This window comes from Scleropages formosus, chromosome 10 (assembly GCF_900964775.1).
Source record: "Scleropages formosus chromosome 10, fSclFor1.1, whole genome shotgun sequence".
NCBI lineage: Eukaryota > Metazoa > Chordata > Actinopteri > Osteoglossiformes > Osteoglossidae > Scleropages > Scleropages formosus.
In genome coordinates this window covers 31,593,468-31,610,743 of record NC_041815.1, presented here as the reverse complement: position 1 = coordinate 31,610,743, position 17,276 = coordinate 31,593,468, and the positions used below count along the sequence as shown (strand labels likewise).

General features: G+C 58.2%; 1 protein-coding gene across 3 annotated transcripts; it reads right to left on the bottom strand.

Moving 5' to 3' along the window:
• Positions 1–1,943: 1,943 nt before the first annotated feature.
• Positions 1,944–17,072, bottom strand: relt (RELT TNF receptor). 3 transcript variants are annotated; one of them, XM_029255263.1, is made up of 12 exons: positions 16,842–17,072; positions 7,879–7,953; positions 7,183–7,290; positions 6,812–6,996; positions 6,158–6,204; positions 5,796–6,038; positions 5,452–5,535; positions 5,258–5,336; positions 3,876–4,118; positions 3,458–3,626; positions 3,057–3,178; positions 1,944–2,564 (listed from the first exon to the last, which is right to left on the bottom strand). In XM_029255263.1, exons 2-11 carry the CDS (start codon positions 7,921–7,923, stop codon positions 3,059–3,061), a joined length of 1,323 nt encoding a protein of 440 aa, XP_029111096.1. In that variant the 5' UTR covers positions 7,924–7,953; positions 16,842–17,072; the 3' UTR covers positions 1,944–2,564; positions 3,057–3,058. The 3 variants fall into 3 exon arrangements, with proteins under 3 accessions (XP_029111096.1, XP_029111097.1, XP_029111094.1); XM_029255264.1 differs by lacking the exon at positions 3,057–3,178; XM_029255261.1 differs by lacking the exon at positions 1,944–2,564 and having other exon boundaries at positions 2,948–3,178.
• Between the last annotated feature and the right edge of the window lie 204 nt (positions 17,073–17,276).

Here is a 17,276-nt window from a genome sequence, read left to right as displayed (position 1 = left end):
ATTATTTACCCATTTATACAGCTGGCTAATTTTTACTGGAGCAATTCAGGGTAAGTACCTTGCTCAAGGGTACTAGAGCCACAAGTGAGGCTTAAACCTGCGATCTTTGGGTCCAAAGGCAGTTGCTCTAACCACTACACTACCCTGCGATATATGAGCCCTTTGCAGAAGCGGCGGAAACACATGCGAACGGTCTTCCGGTCGCAAATGCGTTCATCAGTCGAGGTGGAAGCGAACACGAACGTGAGAGAACCGTGGAAGAGCCCAGCGGCTTCGGTCCCGCAGCACGAGGGACGGCGGCGCCAGGCGACACCCAAACGCGTCCACGTGTTTCAGCAGCACCTCCTCCTGGGCGGTTTTACAGGAATCCTGCACTTCTGGGGTTCACACACACACACACACACACACACACACACACACACACACACACACACACACACACGCACCTTGACGCTAATGGGGGGGAAGAAGTGCTGTCCCCCCACCCACTATTACTCAGCTCTCTTTGGTCAAGGGCCAGTGTGGAGATGTCATGTCCAGGTATGTCAGTGGGGGGCGCTCTCCCGCCTCTCCTGTGTCAGCTTTTGCTGCAGCGAAGTTGCGGTGCACGAGTGCAACCTCGAGGCTGCAGACTCCATTCGTACCTGTAACCGGAGCAGAGTCTCCTGCGAACACGGAGAACACGGTAACATAGAGCTCCGAGTTACTGACAGTTTGAGTGGCGGCGGCGGCGATGAGGGAGGACACATTTTACCATGGTTTTATGTGGTACAGAGTGCCACAAGTAATAGACAGATATAATAACAGTAATAATAATAATAATCTTATATGCTTACTGCACGTAAAAAAAAACTGCATCATGAGGGAGAATCAATCAATCGAGACGAATTAAAACAAACTTCTTTATTTTAAGAGTAAAAATATGAAGAAAATACAATGTAATAAATAATAGCAGGTTGGAGAGATGAGTGTTCCTTTTTTCAACGCTGACATTTACGTCATATTAGGTAACAAAGAGGGACGCGTCCCAGCAGCAAACAGGGTGTGATGTGGAACCCAAGCGGAAAAGGTACAAAATACACAATGACACACTTGCTAGAAAATATTAATGTACATACAGTACAGTAACGCAGCCCAGGATGTTCCTTCGTCTCCTTCAATAAAAGATGGAAGAAACACAACACCAGAAACACTGTGCTGAGGTTTGCTGTCCCAGGAGGCGTGTGAAAAAGGCCTCCCGTGATTCCGCGAGACTCGTACGTGACCACGAGATATTAACGTGAAAACTTTACCTTTTTTACACCACTGGAAATCAGAGTTTTTCTCCAAGTACCTGGAAACGTGGGTTTCTTTGTGTTCCCAAAGAATGGGGTGGAAAGGTGTGTGTGTGTGTGTGTGTGTGTGTGTGTGTGTGTGTGCGTGTGCGTGTGCGCTTCACTTTGTGTTCGAACCAGTTCCAGCTCTCCGGCTACATCCATGACCTTGAGACGCTTTCTCGTACCCGAGTCCACGGGCTGGATGCAGGGTTGCCCCGCATCGCTGCGCCGAACCTCGACATGCGGCCGCACTTGAGAACGGAGGGAGGTGTAACGTAACGTCCCCAAATCCGACTGGCTAATCTGTGGAGGGGGGAGCGACACACACTCGTGTCGCCCACGTGACTGAGTGAGGTCTGATTGCCCTGAATATCCATCGTACGTGTAGCGTGTAACGGGGAACCCCACCCCGGGAAGGAGCCTTTACACTAAACTGTTTACTTGATCCAGTAAGTAGTAATACTAGTAGTTACTTACTAGTACGCTTATATCTTACATTTATTTATTTATCAGACGCTTTGGAAAAAAGCGACTCCCAATGAACTCTATGCAGTGCCATCAGCCCACACACCTTATTCGCTGCAGTGATTTACACTGCTAGATACACTGCTTACACTGGGTCACGCATCTATACATCAATGGTAGTAGCGGTAGTAGTGTTGCGGTTAGGGTGAGGTGAGGTGAGGTGAGGTGAGGTTAGGCGCACTGCACTCCCCAGGCATCCTGCCACTCTGCACTCTGCAGCACTGACTGCTCCGTTACAAAGAGAAGTTCTCCGGAAAGGCCTTTGGCGAGAAGATACTACGGTACGGCTGACGCAGCTAAAGGTAAAGTTAGCGAGGAGTAAAAGCTGCATCTCGCCGCTCTCTTACCGGGGTACTGCTCTGCTCTAGAAATACATGAACACACAGTGTTAGGGCTGAAGAATAAACTGTCAGCGAGAGCAGGGTCCAATTCCACTGACGCACGCGCACACACACACACACACACACACACACACACACACACGCTCACGCTCCAGTGTTCTGTCATGGCCACATGGGCTAAAATCATTGTTCTCCTCTCTTCTGCGCTTCTTAATTAGAAGCTCGTGAGCAGCGATCCTAAAATATCAAGTCCTCGTGGTCCGCAAAGAAGCACGTGACGACAGCACCGCTCCACCGAGCTCGCGGCCACCGCTCTGCCGGCTCCGGACGACGAGCGTCGTATCCCAGCGCGGCGGCGTTCTCCGCGCGCTCAGCAGCTCGCCTGCGGGGGGAGAGAGGAGGAGGGGGGCAGTGAGCGGATGCAGGCGGAGGGAGGAGGGAGGAGGGAACGGCGTGTCCGGAGAGAGCGGCGCGAAGCCATGGCCCTGCGCGCAAGCAACCGCCACATCCACCCGCAGAGCAAACCCCGAGCTGACGCGACGTCCCGTCGTACCACGGCGAAGCCGCCGGGGGTTACGCGAGGACAGCGCCAGCCGAGGGAAGCGACGCGCAGGAGGCGGGAGGCGGGAGGGCGAAGCCGCATCGTCCGCGGGCCGCCCGCTCGTCGGCTCCGGCCTCGCGGCGCTTCCCGTGACGCTGCCCGCGCCCCTCCCCCGCTCTCCCGCACCTTCGCGACCCTCGCGTCCCTCCACCTCGTCCGCCGCTTCCTTCGTGCATCCCGGCCCCGCGCCGCGTCTCTCGCCGCGTTTCGCGCAAGCAGCCCGACACCCAAGCGCCACCAGGGCCGCCGGCGCACCGCGGAAAGGGCCGTTACCTTCACACGAGCACGCTACTTTCTCCGAGTCTGATCACGAGTTTCCCACCCTGGAACAGCGGAGAGACCTCGCCGTTACACGCTGCTCGGGCGTCACCCGAACCACCTCCGCCACCTTTAGGCTGCGAGAGAGCGAGTGTGCGTCAATGTGCGTGCGTCTCTTTGCTGCCTGAGAAACAAAGTAAGCCCTGCGCAAATTATCGGAGCGGTAAGAGGCTCCGGCAAAGAGGAGCCCTGTGACGTGCGACGCTCTCCATGTTCTCCACGCATCCAAAGCGACGTCCTCACGCGTCCTCGTAGCGCAGGTGCGTTTAACTTTACCTTTATTCATTCATTTAGCGGCTCTTCCTCACGGAAACGTGCGAGGAGGCCAAGAAGGCACGCTGGGTAATTCTCCTCACCTCCACCTTGCTCTTCGCCCGCGGGCAGGATGACGAGGGCGCGCCCAGGAGGGACGTCTCCTCCGCAGGCTCCGTGTGGCTCGTGTCCACCGAGTCCGTGTCGCTGGGCTCCTGGGGGGGGGTGTCCGGCGGGCCGTCCTTCCGCTCCGGGATCTGGGCCACCCGGAACCTGTGTGTCGGCGGGTTAATCGGAGCGCCGTTAGGGAAGCCATAGTGAAACCCGTGGACTGACCGCTGCACTGACCACCGACCCAAAGGCGGCAAGGAGGCAAAGAGCTTCAGGTCACATGTTTTACTGTATTACAGTTGAAATATTTAGCAAAGTTGCACAGAGAGTCACTGAGAGCACAGCCAAAGTGTGCGTGTGTGTGTGTGTGTGTGAGAGAGAGAGAGAGAGAGGGCTTGCCCCCATCCTCACCGGCCCACAGACAGGATGGTGACCTCTCCAGGGGCCGGGGTCCTGGCTGGAGGGTCTGCAGGGGGGCTCAGGGCATCAGTAGGGGGCAGCAGCAGCAGCTCTGGCCACTTCCTCTGGCTGCAGCGGGAGCAGCAGGAGGAGCCGGAGCGCAGCGCCAACCCGTTGATGGTGTGTAGGTGGCGCTGGTGCGAACAGAGGCGGGGCAGCGAGCGGAACTGCGCCAGCGGGGGCAGAGCCGGGAACCTGGGGGGGAGAGGGCGCCGTGATAGCGAAGGGGACCACCGGCGTGCGGACGCACGCACGACGCTGCCAGCGTGACGCGGCCGAGGCGCGAAGCGCAACAGAGGACGACCTTTTGTCCGCTCGGGATGCCGACCGACGACCTTCCGCTCACGAGATGCTGCGACAGAGCAGAAGAAGTAGCGCTCCGCCGTGGCGTAACGCATGAGCGCACCGGGCGCACGGTGGGAAACGCGGTGGGTTTTGCGTTTGCTGCCGCCGACCCTTTCAGCCACACGAGCGGCGGGCGACGCGTCGCCTGTTCACCGTGGTTCTCGAAATACTTTCCCGCCGCCTCGTTTCCCCACGACGAGCGCGGCTCTTTTCTGCGCCGCGCAACGGCACGATAGGCGGAGCGGGTTACGCGAGTTCCCAACGGCCTTTTCGCAGGGGGTTTACGCGGCTCGCCACCGAACCGCACAGGAAAGGGAAGCGGGTCACGCGTTATCGGAGCGCAGCCACCGCACTAAAAAATGCATGAACTATGAAGGCGCGACGAGACGCCGCGGCTCCTTCGACGCGCTTTTCTGTCAAACGGCTTCGCAGCACGACGACTCGCTTTTTCCCAAAACAAACGTCCCTGCGTAGAGGGACGGGAGGACCGGCGTGGGACGTGGGCTCCGGCCCAAGGCGGGCTGTCAGTTAAGGGTTTCGCGCGGACCGACCCCGAACCCGGCGACACCGTCCCTCCGGCTCGGTCCGCGTCTGGCACCGACGGCGTGTCACTGCGCCGGACGTGTCCTAGTGGCCGGTGCCGCTTTGCTGCCACGGCAACCGGGAAAGCGACACCGCATTTCTCCAGGGAGCGCGTGCGAGTTTGCAGCATGAGGCCAGCGGACAGCGGGGTCCAGCGACAGCGCAGTGTCGCCACAGGAAGGCGACAGGCCAACAGGGAGCGTCCAATCAGCACTGCGCCGGGGGGGTATGGGGGGGTATTGGGGCCTGTTCCTGTCGCACAGTCACACACACACTATATGGAAACATGCTGGCCTCCAAGACATCGACAAAACTAAACACAGTGCGTGTGTGTGTGTGTGTGTGTGTGTGTGTGTGTGGGGCGGGGGGAGCAGGCATACGGAGCAGCGCATTGTGGAAATTCTCACTTGATGGATGCAGTCTTGCTGATGGACATCTGCTTGCTCTCGTACTCCAGCAGCAGTTCCTCCAGTGCTGCAGCATTCTCTGGAACGGCACACACACACACACACACGTGAGACAGAATGCAGGATGGGCAATTTCAACATCGACTTCTTCACGATGCGCGTTTGCGGTGCAGTTCTCACGCCTTCGCGGGCACCTTTCTTTTCCGTGATGAGGCGGACCAGCACACTGATGGTGTCCTCGTTGGGGTCGTCCACCGCGTACGGCAGTCCAGCGTTTCCTGCAGGGACGGCGAGCGGCACAGTGAGCAGAGGCACGGGGCTCGCCTGCCAGGGACGCTCTTGTCTCTTTGGGCAGGTAGAGCACTTGATTATTTCTTTTCAGAGCACACACGCACACACACACGCACACGCAAAGAGTAGGTAGTGTAACCCTAAGTCGATCTGGAGAAAAGTGCCAGATAAACGAACGAATGTCAGTGCTGAGCACCCCACGGAGGCCTCGGAGGGAAGGGTCACCCGAGGTCACGCGGGAGCTCACCGTCCTTCTGCGGCGCGGCTCCTTCCTCGTCGGCTCCCTCCTTGTCGGCGGTGCAGCGGTAACCCTTCTTCTTGAGAATGTTGCAGATGAGGATTCCCAGCAGCCCCATGACACAGAAAATGGGCACGAGGGCGAACACGGCGTACTCGGTGCTCTTCTCCTCGGAACCGCGCACGTCGGTGGCGTTGGCCGCAACCAGCCCCTGGGGGGCGCTCTTGCCGACGTTCCTGGTCACGCGCGCCGCTGGGGACGAGAGAGAGCTGCCTGAACACCGTGTTTCACCACGCCCCCCTCAGACCGTCGTGGACCAAGGGCTTCGGACAAGTAGGGCGCACAGGACGGACGGAGCTCTTCGCACTCACATCTCACGCAGGCCTCAGAGGCAGAAGCTCCTTCGGGAGACGAGAACCTGCAGGAGAGAGCAGAAGGTTGTGAGGGTCACCGTCCCCTCGCAGCCCTGCGACGGAGAGCCTCGGGCAACGCGCCGCAGGGACGAGCGCGCCGTCGTGACTCTTGACGAGAGTCAGAGGGGGCGCTCAGCGGAGGGCGAGAGGAAACTTTACCCCGGTACTGGACCTGCTGAGTGAGGAACGTAGTAGCGTTCTGCCCCTGATGGGGGAGACACTTTCTGAATCTGTCAGGAGTGTTTCTTTCACCTGGGCCCCTTCTGATGCAGTGTGTGTGTGTGTGTGTGTGTGTGTGTGTGTGTGTGTCTCTCTCTCTCTCTCTTACACACACACACACACACACACACAGAGCGACAGGCTGCACAAGCAGCAAAACAGGAAGTAAGTTCCTGAGGGTCAGTTAGCACTCATCCCCACGTCACACAGACACTGTGCTCACAGGAGTGCCCCCCACCCCCACCGAACCCCAGCGGGGCAAATGAGAGCATTAAACAGACGGATGGATGGAGGCGCAGGAGATACATTCTGCGTTTGCCTCGCAGTGGTGAAAAACAGCAAACACAACAGGTGGCTGAGCTGCGACGTGTGCACGCGTGCGCATGCGCTCACCCCCGAACGCAGCCTCCGCAGAGCGCGTCGCCGTCGGCCCCACCTGCGCCGACGGGCACGCGGTTCAGGGCGGCGCACGAGCGGCGGGGGCGGCAGGGTTCGGGACCGTAGGTGTCCGAGAAGAAGCCCGCGGGACAAGCCCGGCATCCGAGGTCCGCGTTCGCTCGTCCAGCCCGTCCGCAGAGCTGCGGAGGAAGCGTCCCCGGTGCCGTTAGAGCTCAGAGAAACAAGAGGGTGCAGAACCAGCGGAACCAAAAGAGCCGCAGGGACTCCCCCTCCACGTGTGGCAGCGCTGCTCCGCAAGCAAGGGGAGACACACACACACACACACAAAAAGCAGGGGCACACGTGTGGACCGGGGGGTCTCTCACCCTGCTGGGCTCCTGCCCCCTTGGGCAGCGCAGGCAGACGCAGCCGTCGCCGGTTAGAACCTTCCCCTGCCCGCACGGAAGCGCCCGACTCGCGCCCGAGCCCAGCCGCTGCAGGGAGAGAGGGACACGCGGAGTGTCAGACGCAGACGGGGATGGAGCACTCGCGCACACACGCACGAGGAGCCACGCCCAACCAACGGACGCACCCCGTGCCCGCCGATGCCCAACGGGTCGCAAAGGGAATGCGAACAGGGTGCGAACGCCTGCGTGTTTCGCCGTGTGCGCGTTCTTCTTCGGTGCGCTGCACCAGTTCCCCCCAACATGTGATCAAACCCACGAACGGGGTCTGCGCACCCCCAGCCGGGTGCGAAAACAGGAGGCGATCGGTTCTCGACACGTATGGCACGAGAACACCATCGGTGCTGCAATGCTCGGTCGACGGGGCGCCTCCGTCCTTTCGCGGCACGTCGAGCCCGTCGTCGCTCGCGGATGCCGGGCCGCGTTGTTCGGGGGTCACCTGAATCGCTGCGGCCTATTTGCCCTGCGTCGCTGGGCAGTGCATTGTGGGTAATTTCAGGGGTGAAACGAAGACTCTGCACTACTTATTGACGGACAAAAAAAAAAAAAAAAAAAAAAAATCACACTGGTTCATGACGGACACATGGACACATGTGGCTAAAAAGGTCAAAGACCTACAGCGAGGAGGAGAAGAACGAAGCAGCAGAGGTGGTTCTTCGTCATCTTCAAGGTGATCTTCTACGAGCATGAGACCTGGAAGACAGGAGAGAGGGTCGGTGGTGAGGAAGGCCAGTGCCAGCGGAGGCGACGCCATGTCCGGGGGATGTCCGAGACAAAACGCACACTTTTCGGTACGCGGCAAACTCGTCTTCTCTGCGTCGGGTTCTCTCCTCTCCGATGGATCTTCTCCATCCGCATACAGAAAAGGTGTCTTCAAACACCTTCCGTATGACAGAGTGGCAATTCGTCCACGAACACACACACACACACAAGAGCAGCACTGTGCAGCTGCGGAGCACAGACGGGAGCACGCGGACGTCGGCTCACGGCGGACGGCGCGACGCGGCAAGACAACGAGGCGACACAAAGGGGCTCAGAGATCGGTGCGGAAGAGCTGAACGGCACTTGCAGGAAGTGTGACGACGAGCGAACGAACAAACGGACAAGCTGGCGCACGACTCGCGGCACCTCACGCGGACGCGAGCCGAGCCGAGCCGGTGACTAAGAGCTGGGACACAGAGGCTTTGTGTTGGCCCCTGGGGGCCACTCAGTATTTTTAGCACATTTATACAGTGGGGGGGGGGGCATGGGCAGGGTCACACACTAGTGTGTGAAATCAGCTTCACAGATTTTTTTCAGGCTGCTTTTTCTAGAAAGCCCAGGACAACAGTGCCCCCCCGCAAGTAGTGCGTTGAGAATTCTCATCACTCAAAGACATCGTTGCCACTAATTTCAACAGTAAAAGAGCCATTTATACAAAAATATCAATAAATCCCATTAAAATGGACACAATTAGTTTAGTGCAGTTTCCCTTCATTGCCCTGGAACAGTGAATGGCTTTGATTTTGTTATTATAATAACAACAACAAGTGCACCTGCACTCGCTCAGCTCTGTAGAACCCATCACGTACCACGAACTGGACAGAGCTTTCTTTCGTCCCACAGTCCAAGGAGATGTGTTTCAGGTGAACTGGTGACTCTGAATGGCCCACAGTGTGAGTGTGTGAGTTGCTGTGCTGTGTAAATGTGTCACTCACTAGGTGGTGTAAAGCAGTGTATCGAGCACCGTAAGTCACCTTAGATACATAACAATAATCGGTGGAAGTCACTCTGGAGAAAAGCTCATACGCATCTAGATACTCGTGTGAGGGACACTGGTTTATACCGTGGTATGCAACAAATTAACCGTAGTATAGAATCAGCGTCTGCATCCAAGCCTGTCCTCCTGCTGCTGTAACAAAGCCTTTGTGTTGCTACACACAAGAACAGAACGCGGTTGGAAACACACAAAGCGCAGCAGACGGCAGGAGGTGAGGAAATGGACCCGAACGTCCGTGCCGTCCTTCGTCGGCGACGAGCTGCGCACAATTACCACGGTAAAGAAGTCAAGAGTGGTGTAAAACGAATTGAGAGCCTTCGCTTGGATCTGCATTAGATCACGAACGCTGTACATCTCAATCAATCAATCCATCAATCAATCGATCAAGTTCACGTAACGGAGGAAAGAGAAGCCGTGCAGGAGAGCAGAAATAAAGGTGACAGAGGTGTGACGTTACGGGACTCCTTCCATGGGCCCTCTGCGCAAATGATTAAAATTCCAGAGGCGGAGAACAAACGGAACTGCACACGTGCCGTAGCCCTGCGATGAGCAGCGTCCGGTGCAAACATGCAGAAATGGGAACGAGAGAAGAGGTTCGGGGCGAAGAAGAGTCCATAGTCATACATGAGAAATGGAGAGGGGGGGAGGGAGAGAGAGAGAGAGAGAGAGAGAGAGAGAGAGAGAGACGTGCTGCCGGCCCTCGGTTCGAAGGACTCGTGCGGCAGGTGAAGCGGAGCGGCGGCCCGACACAAACTCACGCCAGCGCGGTGCAGCCGGGCCCTTCTTCGCCAACGGAGTCGGATGGACGACGGAGCAAAGAGCGGGCGAAGCGCCGTACCTGTCCGAGGGCGGCCGACCCCCGTCCCTTATAGCGCCGCTGAGCCGGAGGCCCCGCCCCTCCGGCCGCACGGACTCCGCCCGCCGCAGCTTTCCCGTCGACGCGCTGCCCTAAGATAACAGGGGCACGGCGGCGCCCTCCCGCAGCCCCTAATCACACGTTCCAGATCGCCGCGACGCTCGGCCCGAGCGCGCACGCAAAGCTCGGCGAGGAGGAACGGCACGAGGCGGGCGCCGTCACGGCTCATTCGCACAAACCCGCGCGTGACGTTAAAACGACGACGCAGAAGCAAACGCAGAGCGTGCGATTCCCGTGAGCTCCCGTCCTCGTCCTCCGGGCCTCGCGAGCTCCACGAGAGCGCAATAATATTTGGCCGCTGGAAAAGTGACCAACATGTTTTGCAGCGCGGTTAAGGTGCGCCGTCATGTTGTGCGCCGCGGCTCAAAACAGGGGCAAAAAGAAGACGAGCGTGTCGGGAGGGTAAACAGGTGACTCCGCAACATGCGCACCTGAGCGGGACGCTGCCGCATGCGCTTGTCCGAATACGTACGTAGGGAAACCAAGAAATGGGCCGAGCTGCCAGAAGTTGGCGAAAACAGGCGGCGCTGCCCATTTACGTGCAGGGCGACACCGAAGAGGCAGCGAGACCCCGGGAAAACGGTCACGTTTCTGGCAAAAGCTAAATATGCCTCTGGGGGTAAATGACAGGGTGTTTCACAATAATTTGCACTTTGGCTAATTTCAGGGAATGAGAAAATAAAAGGCCCGTCACGGCACCAAGTAGTACTTGCGGAAAACGAGGACGGTAGCTCGGCTCGGCACGGCCCGGCACGGCACGGCCGCGCGCTGCGCTCAGCTAAATTTAGCCCTTGTGGATCCAGCTCCTTCGCTAGAAGCGTCCAACGCTGAGAGGAAGCATAATTACGGTTTTGTTTTTGCTGCAGCCGCTGTATTCTGCGGCTTCGGTGGCGCTTGGAGGAGCGCAGTCGCCAACGCGCCGCGCTCCGCGTCCAAGGGCGTCCGCGAGCGTATCGGGCCGGGTGAGGTTCCGGTCCCGGACTCGGACTCCTAGGAGACGTTACCGCGACCCGGTGTCGCTCGGGGCGGTGCGGGGTGGGACGCGGCTGCGGAGCGGCCCTTCCGCACGGGCCGCGGTCTGGGTGGCGCTGCGGTCACTGGAAGCCACGTCCAGAGGAGGCCAACGCATCCCGTGCGCGTAGATCGCAGACCGGAGACCCGAGGCGGTCCTCCTGACCGCAGAAGCACGAGGAGCTGTGGGGTCAGTGGGGGTGCGGTGGCTCTGCAGGCAGCAGCAGGCCTTTCGGCAACTTTTCTTTAACCGTTCTCCAAATTCACTCTCCAATCATCTTTTATCCCCTCCCAATCAATCAACTTTCTCCGCTTCCTTCAGTTCTGTACTTTCAATAAAAAGAAAAGCATTTGCAGTAAAACTGGTGCAGATGAAATGAGCTGTGCTTCCCGCCGTCACGGTGCTGAAAAGTACCCTTCCTCACTCTGTCGCACCCGGGCCGCACGACGTCACTTGGCTTTACTGCTCCAGACGCCTTTGCCGTCGGCAAACTGCCGCACGCGGAGCCGAGCCGCAGAGATTCTCTCTAATTGCAGTTTACGCGCACAAGAGCGAGTCGCTGCTGCACGCAAGTAAACTGCGGCTAATGGAGATACGGCCCTGCGGCGGCGCTCTGCCCTTCTGGAGCGCCGGCTCAGCTGGACAGCTCCGGGTGTTCAACGACACGGTGTAACACGGCGGTAACGTCGCGGCACGCGAAACGCACGAAGCTCTGCTCCGGCGAAGTGCCTCGAAAATACGAGAAAAGTCACGAAATAGTTTCATTTCGAGGCAGAGTGTGTGAAGCCTAATGAAATGAAGCACGACACACACCTTGGATGAAAGCGTGAGCTGTGTAGTAACCGCCCAAGCATCTGCTGAAAGGAGCAATGGAAATACACCGGTAACCCGTGTTACATTTACCTGACACGTCACCTCCAAAGTGACTTACAGCGTTAATCTACGTATGATTATTTACCTAGTTACACCGCTGGGTAATTTGCACTGGAGCAATTTAGGCTACGTACCCTGTTCAAGGTGGGATTTGAACCCACAACCCCTGGGTCCAAAGGCAGCAGCAGCTCTAACCACTATGTCACCCGCTATCCCGTGCTAACAGCTAAAAGGGCTCACGTTTTCACTCGTTAATGAGACCAATCTGCATTTACTGCTGACCAAAGAGCTGACCAGACTACCAGACTGACCCCTAACCAAACTGTCCACCTACCAGACTGACCACAGAGCCCAAGACGGCAACATGAGCACATTCTCTACGTCCTTTAACTTCCCCGCTTCGGTCTTTCAAGCTGTGCCACGAAAAGATAAAACTGTTAGAAACGGCGGCTTCACGCCCTCCGGCTCTTCGGCGCTACAGATCCTCGCGTCGCCGCCTTTGCCAGGCAGGCGCCTCGGCCACCGGAGCCCAGATGCAGCCCGGCGGCGGGATTTGGTGGGAACGAACAATCCTTGGTTGGACCTGCGGACGCTGCCCTTTCGAGCGCCTTCGCCAGAAGGCGAGTGCGGAGAAATGAGCGGAAACGCGGCGGAATCAGACAACGTTTCCTCCGGCCAGTCGTGCGCGGGGCGGTAGTTGGACGGGACGCCTGGCTTCTCCTCATCTCTGCCGCGATCCCGTGTCTTCCGGCTGCGGAGCCACACGCGCAGCTCTCGGTGTACTCGGAAACCCCGCGTCACCCTGCAGCGGAGCCGGATACCTTGGTGTCAAAGGTGGGAAGAGCGAGCATGTGGTGCGGTGCGGTGCGGTACGGTACGGTACGGTACGGTGCGGTAGTCACACGCTTCTGCGGCCTGCTGCCACCGTCAGCGGAGTTTACAGACGTTGCACTTGATGTTACCGCTGTGAAAGTCACAGTACCAGCAATAAGTACGACGCACTACTGCGAACCCACTATAGAGCATCCAAGGTAACATTTGCTACCGTAGTAAACCGTCTCCTCTGAACCCCATCAAGGAGTCGGTAAGAGTTGCGTTTCCTGCCGTTCAGCCCGTGACAGGCATGAGCAGAGAAACACTTCAAAAACCTCTTGTTCTTCGGCGGCTCATGGAAGCAAACACTCGGATGTCGGTTAACGTCACCAGTTGCTGACGCGGCGGCTCGGCGAACAAAAGGACGTCCTCGGCGTCCCGGTCGCGGTGCCGGTGAGTGACACATGGTGCGGCTCCTCCGTTCAAAAGCGGGATGACGAGCTACAAATGTGTGAGAAGAGCTGCGGAATGCGACACACTGCAGGCAGGCAGGCAGGCAGGCAGGCAGGCACGCACGCACGCACGCACACACACACACACACACACACACACACACACACACACACACACGGCCTCGGCTCACGGAGTCAATGGGCTGCCGTGTAGCAGTGCGGCACCGAGCGGGAGGGACAATGATACACTGCTGCGCCTGTCCCCACACAATGCTGCCGCTGTCGTCCCGCTCGGACGGCGTCACCGCACGACCGCGTCACGCCGCACCTGCTCCCGCTTCAAACGAGGGCTCCAAACGCACCCCGAACTGGTCGTTTTAGCGGTGAGAAGCCAGGTGCGCAAACCGTCCGTCCCGACATGAGAGGAGGCCTGCTGTAGAGCCGAGGACGGGACGGAGGGCAGTCCGGCGAGGAACGGCAAACGCGTTAAATACGTCCACATGCGCGCGGTAAAGTGGATCGCGACCCGTTTCGTTCAAGTGAGGAACGCAGTCGGGGCAGCAAAGTACAGCCCGGGGGACAACTATTTATCGATCTCCTCTTTTCAATCATTCCCCCCGTTTCCTCTCTTGTGTTTTTGCTCACAAAGGTATCGAGGCCTGATCTGAAGCGGAACGACATTAAGGGCGCGACCCTCCGCCGAACGTCCGTTCACCCGACTCTTCCGCCGCCCCTCTAATTATCCTCGGCAGAAAAAGGCTTAATTACGGGCCGTCGTGCCGTAATAAATGGTCGCTGTGGGCAGCGTGGCCCTGCCGGGCATCGAGGCCCCTTTGCGGGGAATCCATTCTGAGGGAGACGCGTGCTTTCCGTCACACGGCAACGCCCGCGCTTCCCCTCGTGGAACCCGAACCCGTCCCAACACGCCACTTAGCCCGAGAGGCGGTCGAACCGGGGGCCGTGTGCTCCAGCGCTGCTATTTCCGTCCCGAGAGGAACGTAACGCACACGACCGCGTGAGAAAGGAGCTCCGGCCGCGAGACGGATGGTCTGCGACGGTCGGCCTGCGAAGCTGCGCGCGCGCACACGCGCACGTATGAGAAGGCGGCAGAGGAGACGGTGGTGCGTGTGCCCGCTGGTCCAGCGCAGCAGCTTCGACACCTGTCCGCATGCGTCCGGTACGAGTTTACGACGGAAACCAGGTCTAGAACACGTTTTTTGAACGTCTCGCAGATGTTTCACCTCAGAAATGTTATGGCGCACAAAGACATCGCAGCCAAGGCTGGGAAATAACACTTCTGGCGTTTCCCGCCTCCCCGCGGGGCCGAAAGCGCTCGGCCAACGTGCGCATTACGACGGGTTTGGGGAAGAGGGCGTCGAACCCCCATCCCCGCCGGCGCACTGTATTTAAGGCATCGGTTTCGCAGGGAGCTTCGCAGGATGGGTCCCCAGGTGCGATGAGGTGCTTTTCCCACCCGGGACACTTTCGGCGTCAGCAGGGAAACTCGCCGCCTCGGAGATTCCTCACGTCAAGAGCCCTGGTGCCAGACCGGACTTCCCGTAGCCGGCGGCGTCGCGGCGGCGCTCAGGGAGGATGCTGCGAAAGGTCGCCTGCCTGCCCGCGCCGCTCGGTGCCCATCCATCAACAGTCCAACGCGTCCAGAGGACGGACGGGACCCCGGTTCTCGTCCTCGGCTCCTCGACCGTCGGAGCGTCTAGACGCCTGCGCACGGGGCCTTCGGCTCCCGCGAGGAAGGGCCGCGAAGGAGCCCGGGCCCGCGAGCGTCCGAAAATAGGAATGACCGCACTTCGCTGTCGCCGCATGATCCTTTGCGCCACGTTGTCACCCAAACATCCAATATTGACTCCGCTTTGATTGCGATAAACACCCTTGAGATCTGCTTCCCGAGACCCGTCATTAGCGCGGAGCGGAACACAACCATTTAGCTGTGTGCCGCCGACACACTCGGTGCGATGACACAATAGCGGTGCCAGTGACACAATAACCACGAAAAACACTTTCTTCTGTCAGCAAACAGAGTGTTTGTTCATCACAGGGAGGACATGCGGAGAACACACGAGCTCCGCGAGGCCCGTTTCTCCCTCCGAAACGCACACCTCCCGAGCCGTTTGCAGCCATTGGCGGGTTTCCACGTCCGGACCACACGCACGTTGTACCAGCAGCTCTGTGTCCTGAACAACCAACCTGGGCTCAAATCCCCTCCTGTTGTTCAAGTACTTTGAGCAGAGTACATTTGCATGTATTCATTTAGCAGACACTTTTGTCCAAAGCAACTTCAAATGAACTCTATACCGTGTTACTATCAGCCCACACACCTTATCCACCGTGGTGACTTACACTGCTAGACACACTACTTACAAGGGGTCACTCATCCATTCAGCAGTGGAACACACACACACACACACACTCTCTCTCTGTCACTCACACACTCTGGGGGAACCCGAATGGCATGTCTTTAGACTGTGGGAGGAAACCAGAGCACCCACAGGAAACCCACACAGACTCCCCAGAGACCGAGTGGAAATCGAACCCACACCCTTTTGCACCAACCAGGCCCTGTGAGACAGCAGCGCTACCCGCTGTGCCGCCGGGTACAGTACTACCCTGAATCGACACAACAAACACGACCCTTCAGAGTAAACCGGGTAAATCAGTGTAAGGAGCTCTCTAATAAGAGCCACTGGAGGAAACGGGACACGCGCGCAGCACGAGGTACAGTAGGTGCTGACTCCGCCCCTAGAGGGCAGCGCCGAGTCGCACCTGCACGTGGAAACGGACACCGCGGAACACAGTGAGTTCATGGTAAAGGCGCGCGCAGCTATGGACTCAGACTGCGGCCATAGAACAGAGGTCTAAAATGTGACTGACACAAGTACAGATCAATGACAGTTTGATGAGAACATGAAGTGTAAAAACATTTTTTTTCTCATCAGCGATCAGTTACATTTGCAGATGTAACTTGTTACTTTGTTCACTTTCCGCAAGTGGTGCCGAGGACAGGGAGGCTGGTAAATGCGAGTACAGCAACGTAAAAGGTGAAGTAAACTAAGTGCAGCCATGCTTGTATAGGACATAAGGTGGTGGTGCAGCGGGTTTAACAGGGTCCTGCTGTCCGGTGGGTCTGGGGTTCGAGTCCCGCTTGGGGCGCCTTGCGACGGACTGGCGTCCCGTCCAGGAGGGTGTGTCCCCTCCCCCTCCGGCCTTGCGCCCTGTGTTGCCGGGTTAGGCTCCGGTTACCCCTGACCCCGTATGGGACGAGCCGTTCAGATTGTATTGTATGGTATGGTGGTGGGGGGGGGGTAACAAACGTTTATTCCTTGCGCTCGTTCATCTTTCCCTGCAAATCGGTTCGATGGTAGTAAAAAGTCCACATCGGATCGGCGCACAGAGACAGTCAGTGTCCAGAGTCTGCGATCGCGATACATTGTAACAATTCATATTTACACCGGCGTAACAGTGTTTAGTACAAACGAGTTTCTCCCGGTAAGGCGGTAGGTAGTTAGCTGGTTAGTTATGTAGTTAGTTGGTTGGTTGGTTCGAGTCGCACTGCGGTAATAAAGAGACTAAAGCGGAACCGGACGGTCGAGTTCGGTTCGTTTAATCATAATCGGCTGATCCGCTTCAATTCGGAGGTTCGGAAGGGAAGAGCGGGTTTCTCTCTCTCTCTCTCTCTCTCTCTCTCTCTCTCTCACTCACTCACTCACTCACACTGTCGCCCGAAAGTTCCGAACTTACCCGCGGTGTGGTAAATCATGTAGTAAATGTGTGCAGTACGGTAAATGTACCCTTCTCACTGACACACACTCATCGCCCCGCGTGGAACGTAGGAGCCGCGAGGCGAAGAGGCCGGTAGGAAGCGGTTCCCCCCCCCATCACCCCCCGCGCGGCTCTTTGTCATCCGAAATTCAAGAGACGGGCGATGCGCGTCACCGCGGAAACGCGTGCAGCTGCTCTGCTCTGCTCTGCTCTGCTCCCCCCCGCGCTCACTACGGGCGCGCTCCCGAGCCTGCGCGCCGCCGACGCAGCGTTCCGCCCCGAGCGGCAATGCGGTCACGTGGAGCAAGAATGGCGTCATCGCAAGCCCGTCAGCCCTCCCCCCTCCCCCCTCCCCCCTCCCCGACCCCGCGGTACATCTGGAGTAAAATGAAGTTGAGTACGTTGTGAGAAAAG

What these genes read in the sequence shown, in the direction of transcription:
- relt (XM_029255263.1), bottom strand. Translation starts at nt 7,923, where the DNA reads ATGACGAAGAACCACCTCTGCTGCTTCGTTCTTCTCCTCCTCGCT. An exon ending in AGCCGCGCCGCAGAAGGACG is followed by an intron (nt 5,536 to 5,795) that starts GTGAGCTCCCGC and finishes CCGTCCCTGCAG; the next exon opens with GAAACGCTGGACTGCCGTAC. An exon ending in ACCATCCTGTCTGTGGGCCG is followed by an intron (nt 3,627 to 3,875) that starts GTGAGGATGGGG and finishes GCCGACACACAG; the next exon opens with GTTCCGGGTGGCCCAGATCC.